The sequence below is a fragment of the Olea europaea genome, unplaced genomic scaffold (assembly GCF_002742605.1).
Source record: "Olea europaea var. sylvestris unplaced genomic scaffold, O_europaea_v1 scaffold724, whole genome shotgun sequence".
NCBI classification, from domain to species: Eukaryota; Viridiplantae; Streptophyta; class Magnoliopsida; order Lamiales; family Oleaceae; genus Olea; species Olea europaea.
Genome location: NW_019265645.1, coordinates 3438 through 21446, shown reverse-complemented (window position 1 = coordinate 21446; position 18009 = coordinate 3438). Strand labels below are relative to the sequence as shown.

The following is an 18009-nucleotide window of genomic DNA, read 5'->3' as shown; positions in this document are numbered from 1 at the left end:
ACTTTGCCTGTTATCGAAATACTAGTTTAAAAAGGCCTACTTTGACGAGCCATACCATTTGCTACGATTGATCGTTTCGCGCAGCGTTAATGACGTGAAATATTAGACCGTAAGTACTTCAAAATGATATTAAGAACGTAATATTTTGACTTCGTTTGATATCTTGTAGTGACCCCGAAATTTAAGATAAAAGCATAAGTAATTTAATGAATTTTCTAATAATTTTCTCCAACCAACCGTCCTTGACTTTTCCTTTCACCCAACACGTGCCCTCCATTTTGAATTTTTGTAATACTTCGGTGAAAATTGTTTTGTACATGTAGCTTTACTCTTAAAAAAAGACAAATTATACACATTTTTTAAAACACACGTTTGATGTACTTTTAACTATTTTTGTTATTTATTTAGATCATTTGATGTGTCTATGATATAGTTCTTGAAATGAGTTTTGAGAAATATAAAAAAATTTGTGGATTCAGCTAGCGTAGAATTGTCGAAGAATTTTTAAAGTTAATTTGTTATCAAAATTTTCGAAATACTAGTTTGAAAATGCCTACTTTGACGAGCCGTAACATTTGTTACAATTGATCTTTTCGCGCACCGTTAACGATGTGAAATATTAGGTTGTGAATACTTTAAAATTATATTAAGAATGTAATATTTCGACCTCGTTTGATATCCTGTAAAGAGCCCGAAAATTAAGACAAAAATATAAGTAATTTAATCAATTTTTAATAATTTTCTCCAACCAACCCTCCTTGGCTTTTCCTTTCACCCGACACGTGCCCTCCACTTTGAATTTCTGTAGCACTTTTGTGAGAATTGTTCTATACCTGTAACTTTACTCTTTAAAAAAAGACTAGTTATACGCGTTTTTCAACACACACGTTTGATGTACGTTTAACTATTTTCGTTATTTATTTAGATCATTCAATATATCTATGATATAGTTCTCGAAATGAGTTTCAAGAGAATATAGAAAATTTATGGATTCGACTAGCATAGAATCATTGAAAAAATTTTAAAGTTAGCCTGTTATCGAAATACTAGTTTGGAAAGGTCAATTTTGATGCGCTGTAACATTTGCTACGATTGGCCGTTTCGTGCACCGTTAACGTTATGAAATACTAGGCCGTGAGTACTTCAAAATAATATTAAGAATATAATATTTCGACCTCGTTTGATATCCCGTATTGAGCCCGAAAATTAAAACAAAAATATAAGTAATTTAATGAATTTTCTAATAATTTTCTCCAACCAACCGTCCTTAGCTTTTTCTTTCACTCTACATGTACCCTCCATTTTGAATTTTTATAGCACTTCTGTGAAAATTGTTCTGTATGTGTAGCTTTACGCTTAAAAAAAAGACGAGTTATACACGTTTTTTAACACACACGTTTGATATATGTTTAACTATTTTCGTTATTCTTTTAGATCATTCAATGTGTCTATGATATAATTCTCGTAATGAGTTTTGAGATATAGAAAATTTATGAATTCGACTAGTGTAGAATCATCGAAAATTTTTTAAAGTTAACTTATTATCGAAATATTAGTTTGAAAATATCTAGGTTGATGCGTCGTGATGTTTGCTACAATTGGCCGTTTCGCCCATCGTTAACGACGTGTAATAATAGGCCGTCAGTACTTCAAAATGATATTAAGAATGTATTATTTTGATCTCATTTGATATCTGGTATTGTACCCGAAAATTAAGATAAAAATATAAGTAATTTAATGAATTTTCTAATAATTTTCTCCAACCAATTGTCCTTGGCTTTTCCTTTCACCCGATACGTGTCCTCCATTTCGAATTTCTATAGCACTTTTTGAGTATTATTCTATACGTGTAGCTTTACTCAAAAATGAGTTGTAGATGCCTTCGGAAAAGAAATAGAATAAATTAATTAAATAACCAGGGACAAAAAGACTCACCAAATCATTGACTCCAATGTTAGCCTCCGTTTGGTACAAATTAAATTTTTAATTTTAATTTAAGTCAAAGTCAACAACTAATTTTAAATATATATTTTGTGGGATCCACAACTATTTAACCATACATTTCACAAGCTTTTATCAAAATCTACTAAAAATCTGATTTTAACATTGTTGGCGATGTGGCTAGTGGTGGTCACAAGTGTTTTGATTGTTTATGATCAAGAAATTGGCGTATGTGACTAACCATTTAGTTATATGTGACCAATTGTTTAAGTGTAATCCTAAAATTTGACAACCTATGACCAATTAATTTGACTTCGAAATAATCTGGTGACCTCGAAATGATTTGTGACCTACAAAATTTTTGATTTGTGACCTCCAAATAATTTGTGACAAATTAATTTGACTATATGTGATAAAAAAAATAGATCTGTGACATGTAATTATGAATCTGTGGCAATTAATCGAATAACTGTGACTTCCTTATATTTAATTAATAAATATTTTTAATTAATTATATAGATACCTGAATTTTGAATATTTAAACACTTATCTCATTTATGAATTGGTGCAAACAATTCGTCCCATTTATGAATTTTTCCCAAGAGGAAATTACATAAAACCAGGTATTTAAAGTTTCAATTTAAAATACAGGTGGGAAGTTTATTTAATTAAAAATCAGGTATTAATTGGATATTTTATCAATCAATTAATTCAATTCCAAACCCTAATTCACTCCATTCTCTCTCTACTCTATCCCCATTCTCTCTACCGAGACTGGCTCTGCTAAATCTGATTGGGGCAAATGCTAGTGTTGTGACTAGTGTCGGGTGTAGGACGCTCGACGCTGCGACGAGTGTCGGCGCCGCGACAAGCATCGTTCTGAGAGAAGCTCCGGTGATTCTTCAAGAAGCTCGTGTGTGTCGGCAACAGGCGAAGAATCGACCGCCGTGGGTGATGCCCCAGCACCTTACCATCGTAAGCAGCAATGTACGGTTGATTAGAGTTGGTGTGGGGGTAGCCCATCACGAAGCTAGTCATCTCTCCCTCTTTCCGCCTTCCTTTTTTGCATCTGTTTTTCCAGTTGGTGCGGTGGTTTTAAGGATTTTATACGTTGTGGTTTTCTGATTGTGGTTGGATGGATTCTATGGGTGTTGTAGCGTTGGAAGAAATGGTGGATTTTAGCAGGCAGTGGTTGTGGTGATGCGGTGGCTATTAGAGTTGCAGGTGGAGGTGGTGGATGGTGTTTGAACAGGCGGTTGTGGGGGTGGCAGCAGTGATATGTGTGGTAGTCATGGTGGTGGTAACCGAAAGAAATGGTGGAATTTAGTAGGCAGTGTTCGTGTTTGTATGGTGGTGATAGATAGTATTTGTGACCAAGTGTTGCGGTGGAAAATTGGATCGGGTTGGGTGTGGTGCAAGTGGCGATTGGGTGGTGGTGTTTTGTGATCAAGATTGGTGCTAGATGGAACTGGTGGTGGGGGTGACCATAAAATTTGGTCTGTGACTTTAAAATTTGACACCTGTGACTAAAACAATAATCTGTGACTGATAAGTGTGTTTTTACACACTTAATTGGTTCATAAACATGACTTAAACATGGGTAAAATGGTTGAATTGTGACTTAATCCAGTTAAATTCATGCATTGTAGGTAATTCAATGGAAATGTGGAATTCAGGAGAAAAAAACTGAAGAAGGACCAAAACGCAACAATTTGATAGTTCAAGGACCAAAGGTGCAAATATTGAGAAGTTGAGTTAAATGCAAAACGAGAGTGAAAACATGCCAAGTATGAGCTTAATGACAAAGCAAAACAAATGGAAGAAGAAAGTATTGAAGAGAGACTGAAATGAAGACAATTGAAAGTTGGAGGACTAAAGCGCAAATACTCAAAAGATGTGCCGAATGAGGGACATGAGAATTGATGGTGTCAATCATCAATTGGAAGATAAAATTTGTTGAAAAGATGAAGAAATCGAAGAAAGAAGTCAAGAGAAACAACAAGGAAGTTCAGGGACCAAAATGTAAAAACCACATAGTTGGTTATATCTATGCGACCGCATAGTGTAACCATCTATGCGGTCGCATAGATGGATACAGGGAAAAAAATTGGGCAGCTCAAATGACCTATGCGATCGCATAGGTTTCTTCTATGCGGTCGCATAGAAGAAATTTCGGGAGGTTTTCTACAGTTTCCTTTTTCGACTCCAACTCCTTTCTTACCTAAATTGGACACGCTATATATACCCTAAAACACGTCCAGAACGGGGGTAGACGTTTTTGGGAGAAAAGAGGCACACAAGAATATCAAGATCCAAGAATTTATGCAAGAAGAATGAGGATTTCATCAAAATTGAAGATTTCAAGCTACAATTATAATAGGGTGATGTCTTCTCCTTTATTGAATTTCTGTAATTCTCTTCAAAATATGATAGGCTAGGGTTTTTGTTCATTAGGAATTTGATGAACCTTTTGATGATTTAAATTTCCATTATTTCATTAATTCAACAATAGTTTCGTTGGACAAATGTTTGATTTATATGATTTGAATGCTTCCATAATTATTTGGCCAATTGTTATGTGATTGTAGATGATTTGTTCTTTGCATTCGAAAGAAGGGGAATAAATTCGATAGAATATAAATTGACATAGGGTCCGATAGGGGATGGAAACTTACCTCTATGCTTTATGCAATTCATGAAGATGTTCATAAAAAGTCATGCATTCTTGTACATTGCATCATCCATAGAAATATAGGCTGGGGTGTGTAAGAGTAGATTCAATATATATCGAGAGAGTGTATTGGATAATTTAGGAACATTGAATTGACATTTTGTTTCATCGATTCGTTGAATTTGTGAAATTAGGGTTTTTAATAGTTAATTGGGGATTCAAGTTCTTAATGATTTCATTTCGATTCATTTGAATATATTTGTGATAAAATTGCATATTTACATTTTAATTGCGTGTTTATTTAATTCGATTAGTGAAATTTCGAAATTAGGGTTTCCAATTTCGAAATTAGGTTTTTCTTTGCAATTAGGGTTTCAAATTGGGGATTTCTTCCAGAATTAGGGCTTTTCACATTTAAACCAAATTTTCATTCAATTAGATTCGGTTAATGTCACATTAGTCTAATTAGAGCTAATTCAATCCTCGTGGGAATGATACTTGGACTCATAATCCATTTTAATACTTGTTAACGAACCGTACACTTGCGGTGAGTTTTAAAATCGAAAAGGAATATTTCGTGAACAGTGACCTCAACGATTTGGTCTGTGACCTTAAAATTTGACGATTTGTGACTAAAACAATAATCTGTGACCTTAATGATTTGGTCCGTGACCTTAAAATTTGACGAACTGTGACTTATAAAATTTTCGATTTGCCAACTCGAAATAATCCGTGACCAATTAATTTGAAGATATGTGACTGGTAAATAAATCTGAGAAATTTGTGACCATTAATTGTTTAGCTATGACTTTAATATATTTATTTAATAAATAATTTTAATTAATGAAATACAAACCTGAATTTTCAAACTTTTAACCTCACTTTTGAAATGGTGTAAAAAATATACCTTAAATATGAATTTTTCCCCTTTCCCAAATAACAGACTAATTTATTGCAAGTGGGCCATAAGATATGGCCCATGTGGGGAAGATGCCGCTTTTCTTCCCGTTACGAAAGCCATGACCAGATCCCCAATTGGGATCTTCGACCCCCTTAAATCCCAATAAATACGCAGAGAGGTGAAGGGTGCGGTTTCTTTTCGCTCTCCTCTCGAAGGAACGAAGTAGTAGTTATGGAGTCATCCATGAGTACCACTGCTACTGCACTATGTTTTCTGGCGTTTCTCTCCGCTACTCACGTTACTGCACTCGTAGGTAACTCCCAAAAGTTCTTATTAATTGTGTCTGTTTTGTTTTTCCCTGGAGAATGTTGACTGAGTGTTTGCCCTAAGATTCAGGTCTTATTCTAGAAGAACAAAATTGGCGAAAAAGGTTTATTTCGAGTATTATGTGTGTGTTTAGCGAGATATTTATTCATATAATAATATCTGCGTTGTGAATAAGCCGTTAATAGTAATCATTTTCGCTGGTTTTACCATATGGTTAATTCGAATTATATGCGTTGTACCTTTTGGCGTTGCTCTCCACCACTCGCGCGACTGCACTCGTAGGTAACTTCCAAAGTTCCTAAAAAACCATGGCCGTTTTCGTTGTTTTGGTAGAATTTTTATTGAGCGTTTTATCTGTAATTATTTTCCCTATGTTTCGGTTTTATTCCGATAGATTAATTTTCAGTATTGATGTGCATGTATAGAAATATATTTATTCATGTAATAGCATTTGCTTAGAGAATTAGACGTTAATATGAAGCATCATTTTAACTGATTATTAATGTGCATGTATAGAAATATATTTATTCATGTAATAACATTTGCTTAGAGAATTAGCCGTTAATATGAAGCATCGTCGGTGGTTTTTGTTTATGTTAATTCAAAATATTTGTTGCTTTCTTGTGAATTTTGTTGTTGATTGGTTGTTGGATATCAAGGAATTAACTCTATAGTACTAACACGTGAGATTAAAACTCAGTAAAAGTTTGAGTAATGCACCTTTTGGAACTTCAATGTTTATTGAACTTTATTCCCATTGACACTTTCCAAGTGGATTTTATTGTTCCTTTTATAAAAAATTTCATCACCGTCTGATTGAATTTTCTAAGCCGTAAAGCTTTAAAGAACTAATATGAGATATTAATTTGAATGCTGAATTAGTTGATCAAACAAAAAGAAATGCACTTTGATACATAAAATGAGACGAGGAGGAAGGAGTCTCTATGTACACATTTTGTTTTCTAGTGTTGCATAGAAGATACATTCATTAGCTGAATGGTACATAGCATGGCTGCACTTGCATGGTTATTACTGCATATTCTTTACCAGTTTCGATAAAAGAGTATTTGGAATAATTGGAAATTTGGTTTTTGCTGTGTAATATCCACCAGTAATACCTAACGTTTCTGTCTTCAATATTTCACAGGTGTTGACGTAGAAAATCAAGTGGTAAATGTGACTTTAGTCCCTCTTATAGAGTCTCCACGCTATAAGGATGTTAGACTATGCGAACGAATCCAAGTGTCTGGTCTATCAAGACTAAAACTTGGGAGTTATTCAAGTGCACGCCGGGTCACCTTGGTCCCAATTCCGAGAAGACTTCATAAGAAATTTCAGATTTGTTTCCACAAGTAAGCTAAAACAAAAAAAGATTTTCCTTGAACATTTCACATGTTGAAATTTTCTGTCAGCAGACAATTGTATGTCAACATGAAGCATTTTGCAGGAATTCTTCACTTGGGCTGTGTCATTGCGAGAATGATAGCTGGAAAAGCATGCAGAATGACGTGTTGAACTCTGTCATTTCACCATATGAGGACAATTACATTGATGTGATGTTTGTCGGTGGCTTTTCTGCTTCCGAGCCTGTTTCTGTTACTGTCGCTGTTGCAGAAGGTCATACTCATATCTGCTTATGCTTGAGTTTTGTGCAATCCTATTGGGTCATCTATTTTGACATCTCCATCCCTCTCTCTCACTGTTGCAGAGTTTCAGAGATGGCGTCTGCTTTGTCTTGCTTTTGGTTTTGTACTATTGGTGCTTGCACCAATTGTTAGTAGCTGGGTTCCTTTTTATTACAGCAGTTCAATGGCTATTGGAGTTTGCCTTGTCGTCGTTATCCTTCTCTTCCAGGTACCTTGATTTATTTTGATTTCATTTGCTGTTACTCGGGTTTCCATTTCAATGATGATACTTCTTTCTTCCTTCTCTTGAATTTCTTTTCAAATCTCTTTTTTCCCCTAATCTGTATTTGGTGTTGATCTATGTCTTCACTAATCCATAAGTGGCATTCATAGTGTACTATGAAAGAAGTCTCATATGTTATGGAATATAAGGCTCCTACAAATTTTTGAGCATGAGGTTATAGTGAAACTGTAAATGACTATGAGCCGTAGCATCTTGTTACTTAATAATCGATTGCCTTAAGTTTCCCAAACAAGAAGAAATAGGAGGAGCCACTGATCGGAAAGATATCTGTCTGATTTATATGACTTAGACTGGAAGAAAATTGGTCTTTCCCTTCGTGGGTTTGATGAATTGGGTATGGGCTTCTTAGTCGATTCTTAATTATAGAGGAAAACAAAGGTAAATGCAGAAGTTGAATTTCGAAGCCAACAGGAAGTCCCCAGAAAAATATAAAGGTGGCTTAAGAGACGAGGAGGGTAGAATGCTGATCTTTTGATTTGGGTGTCAGATGATGTAGGTGGCCTTCTTGGCCTATCATACCTTACATCTTCATAGAAAGCGTTATAACTAATCTTAGGTGGAAAAGCTATTGTTGATTTTTTTCTTGGGCTACAGCATAAGAGAGTCCAAGTAAGTTATTGTGGGAAAGAATTATAATATTTATCTGTAATTTTGTAGTCTCTTTGAGACTAAGAGAATGCCTGTAAACAACTCACCTTTAATCTTTTTTTCATTTTAACATATCTTTGTCTTCAGTTCTTTTCCTGTATGGTGAGATGTGAAATCTTATTCGTGATACTTAAGTACTCTACAACGTATTGCTCTATATTTTTCTGATTTTTTATGCACACTTCTAGATTTGACATGGATATAGGATATTGCAAGTTTGTTTGGAATTGCTGAAAATGTGTTGGACCTGCCAGAAAATTGGGTAAACGTGGAGCACCTTTCGGAAAATGGAAGAATGACATATGAATACCTTTTTAATTACAATTCTCATATTTATTGTTCTCTCAATTTAATTCTTTACTTCATATATAGAATAGTCAAAACATTGGACAACTCCGTTCATGCATGCATAATCACCTTTCGGAAAACGGAATATGACGTATGAAAACCTGTTTGATTACAATTCTTTTATTTATTGTTTTCTCAATTTAATTCTTTACTGTATGTAGAAAATGATCAAAACATTGGACAACTCCATGCAAGCATGCATAATATTGTACCCTTTGTTCCATTTATGAGCATTATAAATTTACATAAAATGCATTACTGGACTTTAGAAAGTCTATAATCTTAGTCACTAAGTGGTTGACCATTTTGGAAATCTTAATGCCATCTTTATCGCTTTATATTTACTAGCTTACGTTAAGCAGGTTTTCCCAACTCTGCCACATCAAGTGTGGATGTTGCACTTGTCATAGTTAATATTTACACTATCTATGTTGCCTGTTTGCCTCTAGAATATTGAGTTTTAGTATTTTTTTAAGTATTTTCTTTATGAGCCAAAAGGTAAACAAGTGTTAAATTGTTTGTGTCACTTTCTAGATGGTCGCAGTTCTTATCTTTACAGTTGCACTTTTGCAAGTGTATATCTCCATCCATTCATTATGCAGGTCTCGTTGTTGGGAGCTCTGGAATTGCTCTTCTTTCTTAAGTAGTCAATGTTGTGCCCTTTGGTTGTTTTACCATGCCATTAAACTCGCCATGGCTTTGCTTTTGAATTATTGTGCAGGGGATGAAATTGTTGCCAACTGGCAGGAAAAATGCTTTCTATCTCATGATATATGGTTCAGTGGTTAGTATTCATTTGCGCTCTCTTTCTCAGATTGTCGGTCGATATAATCTATTATTCGCCTAGCTTAGTTTGAATTGTTTTCCAGCTTGGTGCAGGATCTTTTCTAGTAAATCAATTCTTAGAGTTTGTCAACTCAATACTTGTCAATTTTGGGATTAGCCAAGAGATGCACAACCCGGTAAGTGTTTATGCCTTTGATTTTGGATTTATTACTTTTTGCACTAACAACGGCGACTGTTGTGTCCGGTAGTTTTCTATCTTTTGTTGGATATAGATCCATATCTTTATGATATTTAAATGTAAGTTGGGGGGAAGATCGCCACATTCTGATTATGAAAAGAGAAAAAAAATGCTGTAATCCATATTCATTTCTATTAGTTTATTTCACAATATGCTGTTGTTCTTTTCTTTTATTTTGCTTTGATTATATACCCAAAATATTTCTCTACAGGTGGCTGTATTTTTGCTGGTTGGAATTATCCTTGCTGGAGCTGGTTTTGGATATTGGCTTGTAAGGAAATATGTTGTTTCAGAAGATGGAACCGTAGATGTTGGTGTAGCTCAATTTGTAAAATGGGGGATTCGGATAATTGGCGTGACTTTTATTTTCCAGGTTGGTTTTCAATGCACTTCTATTACTTGAATAAGTTTATAGGATGATAATCTTGCATATTCACTACAATGTGGATGAAGAAACTTTTCTGGATAATCACACAAATCTATCTGCATTCTGATTTCTTAGTCTTTTATGGATATGTTCATCACATTTTCTGTTTATCAACCTATGAATAATTGTTGCAGACAAAATACTTATTATATCACTTTATGAAATGGCAACCCATGTCTCCAATAAGATTCATCTTTTTGCTCATGCCAAGTCAGTTTGATTGTAATGATGGCATTAATAGTCAAAATGTCCCTTTTCATTTTCTTTAGGAACTCTTGGTGAGCTTTTAGCATGTGGTGATACTCTTGATTTTATAACTTTCAGATTTTATCTTTTACAAGGATGCCAAATTTTTTCGTTTTTGTTTTGTTTTGTTTTGTTTTGTTTTGTTTTGTTTTGTTTTGTTTTTGTTTTTTTTGTTTTTTGACTAATTAACTTCTGTGACATTCAATGCCAGAGCACACTTGATACTCCTTTGGCAGTGGCGCTACTTGGCTCTTCTTTGGCAATTTACTACTCTATTACTTCTATGAAATGGCTTCGCCCAAGGTAGCCCCTGTGGTTTCTATTTATAACCTTCTTGTGTCTTGACACAAGTAATTTTTATTCCCTTTATATTTTCATGCAATCTCGTTGTTAGGCACTTGAGCAAACTATGTGGCAAATGGTTTCTGAAAATTGCCTTTTACTTGTCCTATTAGTAAACTTATGAGGCATTTCACGGAACTATCTTGCAGTTTTTTAAACGGTGTAGTCTCTGCATCATGTTGTTAATGATGTTAATGAGGAGAAAATAAGCTCGTTTTTAAACGACGTAGATGATGAACAGATTCAACTTTTAAGAGTAATTTGCTGAAAGTTAATAATATTATCGTGTTGGTAGTAAATGTTTTTAATTTTTAAAAATATTTATTCTTAATGGTGCAGGGAATTAACATATTCTGGAAACAGGAGCTCATGGTCTTGGAGTAACGAAAGAACTAACAAGAACCCTATGCAACGCGCAGAGTTCTTAAGCAGGTCTGGAGCAACGAAAACTCGAGGAACTCTATGGAATAGCCCCAACAGTCCATCTGCATGGTCTGGTTCACCAGTTAAAGGTACATGTTGGGTATCCCCTTTCCTCCTCTTTTAAGCTCTTTTTCTACTTCATAATTAACACCGAAATGATATGTTTGTTGTATATTGGTGGGCGTATATCCATGTAGTGTATGTACAAGTATAGAAAACAGAAAACTATGGATAATATGGTTTAGTAATAGATTCAATTTTCGTGCTATAGTAATATTTTTGATGAGGAAAAGATAACATATTAAAGAGTGCAAAGTTAATCTGCCCACAGCTTTTTAGGTTTTGGGAGATAAGTGTACTTCCAAAATCTGTATTATTAAATGAAGCAAGTCATTCTGAGAATCATGAAGTCTGTTCATACATTGAGAGGCTGAGTATATTTACTTAAAAGTAGCAATACCTTTTGAATATGTACGTATGAGTAAACTATAGCTATATTCAATAACATTTTCATGCTTAGCCAAATGGCTACCAGATTTGAAATGTCAAATTATTGTGAAGGACATTATGATGTCCTTATTTAATAAAGCAATGAAAAACTGTTATAATCTAAATTTTATTCAAATTATGTATATTTTAATGCATTGAAGTTTTAGTATAAATTAGCCTTTTCCTTTCTTCCGGCCTCTGAAAAATTATCTTGGATGGATTCATTGCAGAGTTTAGAAAATAGAGTTGAGTTTTTTTTTTTTTTTTTTTTTAAATTAACACTTGCATTCAAGTTTGTCAGCTCGAGATAATATAGCACAGCTCGTCATGGTTTATACGTTGGATGTGTAATTGTCCAAGTAATAGTATTTTGTACGTGAACTAGTCTCTTTTTTTTTTAATAAAAAGGGGGTTTATCTACAAACATAAAGATTGTGATTGATCTTGGTTGGTCCAGGTGTCTTGTCAACATTTAATCAGAGGGTTACAAGAAATCGCCAGGACTATTATTCAACATTTCACAGGACACCTAACAAAAAGAAATTCTCCAAGGAAGAATGGAAGGATTTGACAGAGGAATCTACTCGGCAGGCAGTCACGGAGTTAACATCATCTCCCGAATTCACTGATTGGATAATCAAGCACTCTGATAGGATCCAAGTCCTCCCGAATGATAGTTCTGATTCAAGCGGAAGTGGGTTCGATTCAACAAATGAAAATGCTGCAGAGAGCAGCAGTGGGCTTAGTTTCTTTAATTGGAGTATGCACAAGTAGAGATCACATCAATTGGGGTTTATCAAATGGTTCAGAGATGCACTGGTCTCCCTCTCTCTGTCTGTACAGGGTAGCGTGGGGTTGAGGGGGGGGGGGGGGGGTTTTCATTTTTTTATTATATTGGAAAGTTTTAACTTAGATCCACCAGATTCTTTAGTATTATTCAAGCTCATGTAAGTCTTTTGATGTTTATTTTCGAGGAAGAGTCATCAATCGATGTAGAGTTGCACGTGTTTCTCATTATGTAGACAAAGAAAGGTAAATAGCTTAGTAATAGCACAAGAATTTTTCATCTTTAGTTTTCACCTTTTTAATATATTGTTCAATACGTCTACTATACCTAGTCGAAATTCTGAACCGACTCGATATAATGAGGTGAAACTTGGATTGACATGAGCACCATACAAATCTGTTGTATTATTTAGTTCTAGTCACTCTTAGCTCAAATTGAGTACAAATGTTCCTATTTCGAGAAACATGTTTTTGAAATGGTATATATACCACCTTCTAAAATTAGTAATACGAGTTTGAAGTTCTTGTTTTGTAGCATGGTGATAGGACTGTCAGCGCCAGGTAAAATGAGTACAGCTATTTATCAAAAAAATAAAAAAAATAGTTGACATCTAATTCTTTGGTATTTTAGTCAATTGAAATGAAAGCATACCAAAAAATAAGGGAAACTGGAGCCATGGTGTCAAATCTTTCACTTTTATATAGATTTGATTCAAACCTTTAAATTTGGTGCATTCATTGTCCTAAATCTTTCAAAAAATTGTATCTAAAGTCCAAATTGACATAAACTATTATTTTCTCAGTTGTCCAAAATTAAAGGTCTGACCAATTTTAAGGGCAAAAGGGTAATTTTACATTTCATCCATGTAAAAAACTAAAATAATAGAATTAAATCAAAACTCATAAAAAAGAAAAAAAAAAAATTCCTATTATGTCGGCACCCACCATCACGGACAGGCACCACCTCACCCACCCAACTCCGCCGCCGCCGCCACGACCACGCAATTCTCTGCATATCTATCCATTTTTCACTACAATTTCATTCATTTTCTTCCTTAAATCAAACCCTAGTTACAGCAATCTGCCCCCCTCAACCCCCGCATCTATCCATTTAATCATTATTATATAAATTTTCGAAAGCAATTTACGCCCAAATATGTAACTGTGTGCAAAATTCATAACACCACCACAGCATACTTTAAATCGACTATATGAAATGGTAGTATGGTTATAGGAAATAATTTCAAGAGATAGATTAGAATCTTGAAATTTCAATACCTCTTCCGTGATTTCAGGTGAAGATAAAGTAACGGAAAATTACCCAGAACCCTTCTTTTCAGCATTATTTCAAAAGCGAGTAAAAGATTAAATTTCAATAATGAGGTGGTAGATACTAATTTTTAAATTAATTAAAACAAATTAATTACACCCACCCACGCTATCACCCCCGAACACTTATTTTACACCCCAAACCCTGATTCATTTCTAACATACATAGTCTCTTTCTTCTCCAAAAATCAAATGATCACTCTCTTATCGAAAAATTAGGTCGACGACTTTTTCCACACCCCACCTTCTAGATTCCGGTCACTTACTGCTTCTCTCGCCGGAGTTTGATGGCTTCTTCCCCACCCTAAACTCTAGATTCTAGCTACCTACTGCTCCTCTCGTCGAATTTTCGCGAGACCCGTCGCCTATTGCATCGGTGGCTGCAACGGAGTTGAGGTGCTACAACGTCGCTTGTGGATATGAAATTTACTCCAATGTTGCGTATCATAGAGGCAATCCACAACCTGTGGAGGTTCTTGCGGCGTTACAATCGCCAGAGGAGGTTTCTTTGGTAATTTTGGGGTGATTTTCTATGATTTTTGTGGTGATTTTGCAGCATGTTTTGTTATGATTTTTGAGGTACTGGCCGTGGTAGTGTGCTATGGTGACGGCGACGAAGGGTTTATGGATTTTTTGGTGGGGTGATGGAGTGGTGTAGATGGAGATAGAGGAGATGATGGATGGTGGTGGTGTGCTATGGGTGTATTGTGCAGTGGTGGTGCGACAATTTTGTGGGTGTTGTGGTGGTAGTAATTGTGAGGACAATAGTATAGATGTGACCAGCTCGTGGTGGTGGGGGTGCGATATTTTTCTGATCTGTGGTTCGTTGGTGGTGGTGTAGATTGTGATGGTTCTATGGTTGGCTATGATGGTTTCTGTGATTGGTTGTGACTTGAGATTGACTTGGTCACAAATAGTCACACTGAATACAATTTTGGTCACATTTAGTTACACCGAAGACAAAGTTGGTCATGGATAATCGAAGGTCTACGGTGTGTGCAGATTTGGTTGTGGTGACTCTATGCGATCAATTATGTATTTGTTGTGATTGTTGATTGTGATCAGTTGTGATTTGAGATTGACCTAATCATAGATAGTTATACTGAATACAAATTTGATCACAATTAGTCACATCGAAGATAAAGTTGGTCATGGTTAATCACAAGTAACATAGGTCAATGAATTTGTAACATACAGTCACAATTTAGACGGTCACATATAGTCACATCGAAAACAGATTTGATCACGAATAGTCACATATGACACATGTATGGTCACATATAACATAGTTGCAATCTGATCACCTACAATGCATCATTATAACCACCACAATTTTTTGGAAAATTTTCTATTAGGAAGCCAGAGTAGTTGTCGGAATAGCCGTCGGAGTAAGCATCGGAGTGTTCATTAAAGCAGTTTGTCCGAGAGATTGCCGAATAGCCATCGGAGATGGCGTTGGAGGGATCGCTGAAACATTTGTTAGAGCAACTGCTAAAGCGGCTGTCGGAGTGACCGTTGGAGCAATCACCGGAGTCTATGGTCGTCTCCGATGGAAAGGTGGAGGGAAGGTGGTGTAGTGGGGTGGGTGAGTTGGCATAGGTAGAAATAATTAATGTATATTATATTATATTATTTAATAAATTTATTTATCACCTGATTTTTGAAAGATTTTAATGAATTTATTAGTTATGAAATGTGACCTTTAAAACTAGGAGTTATGTTAAGATCATTACAATAATTGTTGAAGTTCCACCAAGAAGTGTATTAATGGTTCATATATTTGGGCTAAAATCTCCGAGTCCAATAATAGGCAATTTCTTGGGAAATGGTGGCAGTTTTTCGAATTTATCAACATCTTTGGATTTCTTCATTTGGAGAGAAACATGAAGAGAAAGGATAAAAAGAGAGCAAAAGTTGTAAACCTAAAGGGAAAGCAGAGATCCATTTGGAAAGCTGATGTGTCAGTTGTTGATGGTAGTGGGTGCCCATATTTTGGTGGTTTTGGTTAAACAAAAAAAAAATAAAAAATGGGAACTCCAACCTTGATAACCCCCATCACCTTGCCCTTAAAGTTTTGTGAAGGAGGTAAATCGTGGGATATGTCCCAACAAATCAGGGAACAAGAGCTGCTTGTATACTGTGCCTACAAAGAGTCCAATTCCATGTTTCAGGAATTGAACCCCCACATTGTAGCTGCTAGCAAGGTGTGAGATAACCTCATTCTGTCTTTTGCACCACTGGACTATGCCTCGGGGGGCAATGGTGGTTTTGGTTTTGTGTGGGGTGGGGTGAATGGAGAAGATAATAAGATTATTTTATTTTATTTTTTTCAATTCGTTTATTTTAGTTTTTTATATGAAAGAAATTGTAAAGTTACCCTTTTGTTCTTTAAAAATTAGTGAATATTGGTCATACCTTTGATTTTAGGTCAACTAAAAAAGAAAGCAATGATTTATGTCAATTTGGACTCTCAATGTGAGTTTACCGTGAGTGCAACAAACTAAATGTTGAGTCAAGTTTGCATAAAAGTGATAGATTTGATTGATTTCAATTTTCCCAAAGAGAAAATTATAGGAAACAAGATATTTAGAGATTCCATTTCATAAATCATAGATTAAGTTTACTATTTCAAAATCAGATATTTTATTGATTAATTAATATATTTTTAATATTAATAATTATAAACCCACCCAAACCCTAAATTATTTTCCACTTTCTTCAATCTATAATTTCCCTTCGCTCTCCTGCCCTCTTTCTCTTCGTCAGCGGTACACAAATCTTCATTGTGGAAATACCCAGCATAGTGATGGAAATACTCAATATTCCCTTTTCATATCACCATGGGCATTTGTTCAAAATTTGTTTTCATCTCTGTGGGCGGAGTTGGCGTCGCACCTCTATGATTTTGCCTGCTCACCTAGGGATTGACTTGTATGGTAGTGCAAGTTGCGTGCGGATCTGTGAGACAGTGATGTGTGTGATGTGGTTTGTATAGTAAAGCTAGTGGTGATGTAGTGGGTGAAGATGGGGTGTTGCAGTGATGGTTTTGAGATGATTTTTCCTCCAACCTGGTTGTCAGAGTTTTGGAATATGTGGTGATGGTAGTGGTGTTTGCAATGGCGTTGTAGGGTGGGTGGAGGGTAGGGTGCAGTGGCGATGGGTTGCCTTGGTGCTAGGTAGAGATGGCAATTTGACTTGCTGGCTTGGGCCACCCGTAGCTCGGTTCGAGAAAAGCCCGCCTTGAGGCTCGGTAGAACTAAGCCAAGGCTCGGGCCAAGCCTCATTTTAGGAGGATGGGCAGAGCCCGAGCCGGCCCGCGAGTCTGAAAAAAAAATTAAGCAACAAAATGCTGCCTTTATCTTAAAAAAAAAGGTAAAAAAAGCGAGCCTGCCCGACTCGGTTCGTAAAAGCTCGAGTCGAGCAAAATTTTTTTGATCGAGCTTTTGCTCGATCCGGCTCGGGCTCGAAAAAAGTCCGCTCACTTTACCCGACCCGAGCCCGAGCCTCAAATTTTGGCTCGAAAGCCGGCTCGACTCTTTGACATTCCTAGTGCTAGGTAGTGTTGGAGGTTTGGGATAGTTTTTTTTGGTAGTGCAGGTGGAGGTGCTGGTTGGCACGGTGGATCTAGCATTGGTGGTCGACAATGGTGGTTGTTGTCCTAGTCAGGTCGATGGTTGTGGTCGCAAGTGTTGGTCGCAAATTATTTGGTTGACTGTGACCATTAAATTGATTAATCTGTGATCAATAAATAATATGTGACCCATAGAAAAGATAAATTGTGACAAAAAAATAACATGATTTAAAAAATTGTTAAGTTGTGACTTATAATATTCGTGATTTGTAATCGATAAAATAAATTATAACTTATAAATTTTTGATTTGTGATCAATGAACTAATTGTGACCATAAAATAATTTGTAATATATAAAAATTCTGATTTGTGATCAAAAAATAATATGTGGCTATCTAAATCGTGAATTTGTGACCATATTGTATATATCTGTGAACTTAATATATTTAATTAATCAAATATATAATTAATCAAATTAAATTATAAATAAATTTTAATAAATATCTAATTTTTGAAATTTGAAGCATTTATTTTTTAATTTTGAAATGAGTGATACTTAATTTCTTAATTATGAATTTTTCCCATCCCAAAAAATAATTACAACTTC

The 18009-nt window shown here is 35.3% G+C and overlaps 1 protein-coding gene across 2 annotated transcripts; it reads left to right on the top strand.

Annotated features, from left to right (window-relative positions):
- Positions 1 to 5628: 5628 nt before the first annotated feature.
- LOC111390916 lies at positions 5629 to 12788 on the top strand. 2 transcript variants are annotated; one of them, XM_023016038.1, is made up of 10 exons: positions 5629 to 5822; positions 6988 to 7192; positions 7288 to 7457; positions 7549 to 7694; positions 9487 to 9549; positions 9635 to 9727; positions 10001 to 10162; positions 10674 to 10765; positions 11144 to 11316; positions 12174 to 12788. In XM_023016038.1, the coding sequence occupies exons 1-10, from the start codon at positions 5780 to 5782 to the stop codon at positions 12488 to 12490; spliced, it is 1464 nt and encodes a 487-aa protein (XP_022871806.1). In that variant the 5' UTR covers positions 5629 to 5779; the 3' UTR covers positions 12491 to 12788. The 2 variants fall into 2 exon arrangements, with proteins under 2 accessions (XP_022871806.1, XP_022871805.1); XM_023016037.1 differs by having other exon boundaries at positions 5629 to 5826.
- Positions 12789 to 18009: the final 5221 nt, after the last annotated feature.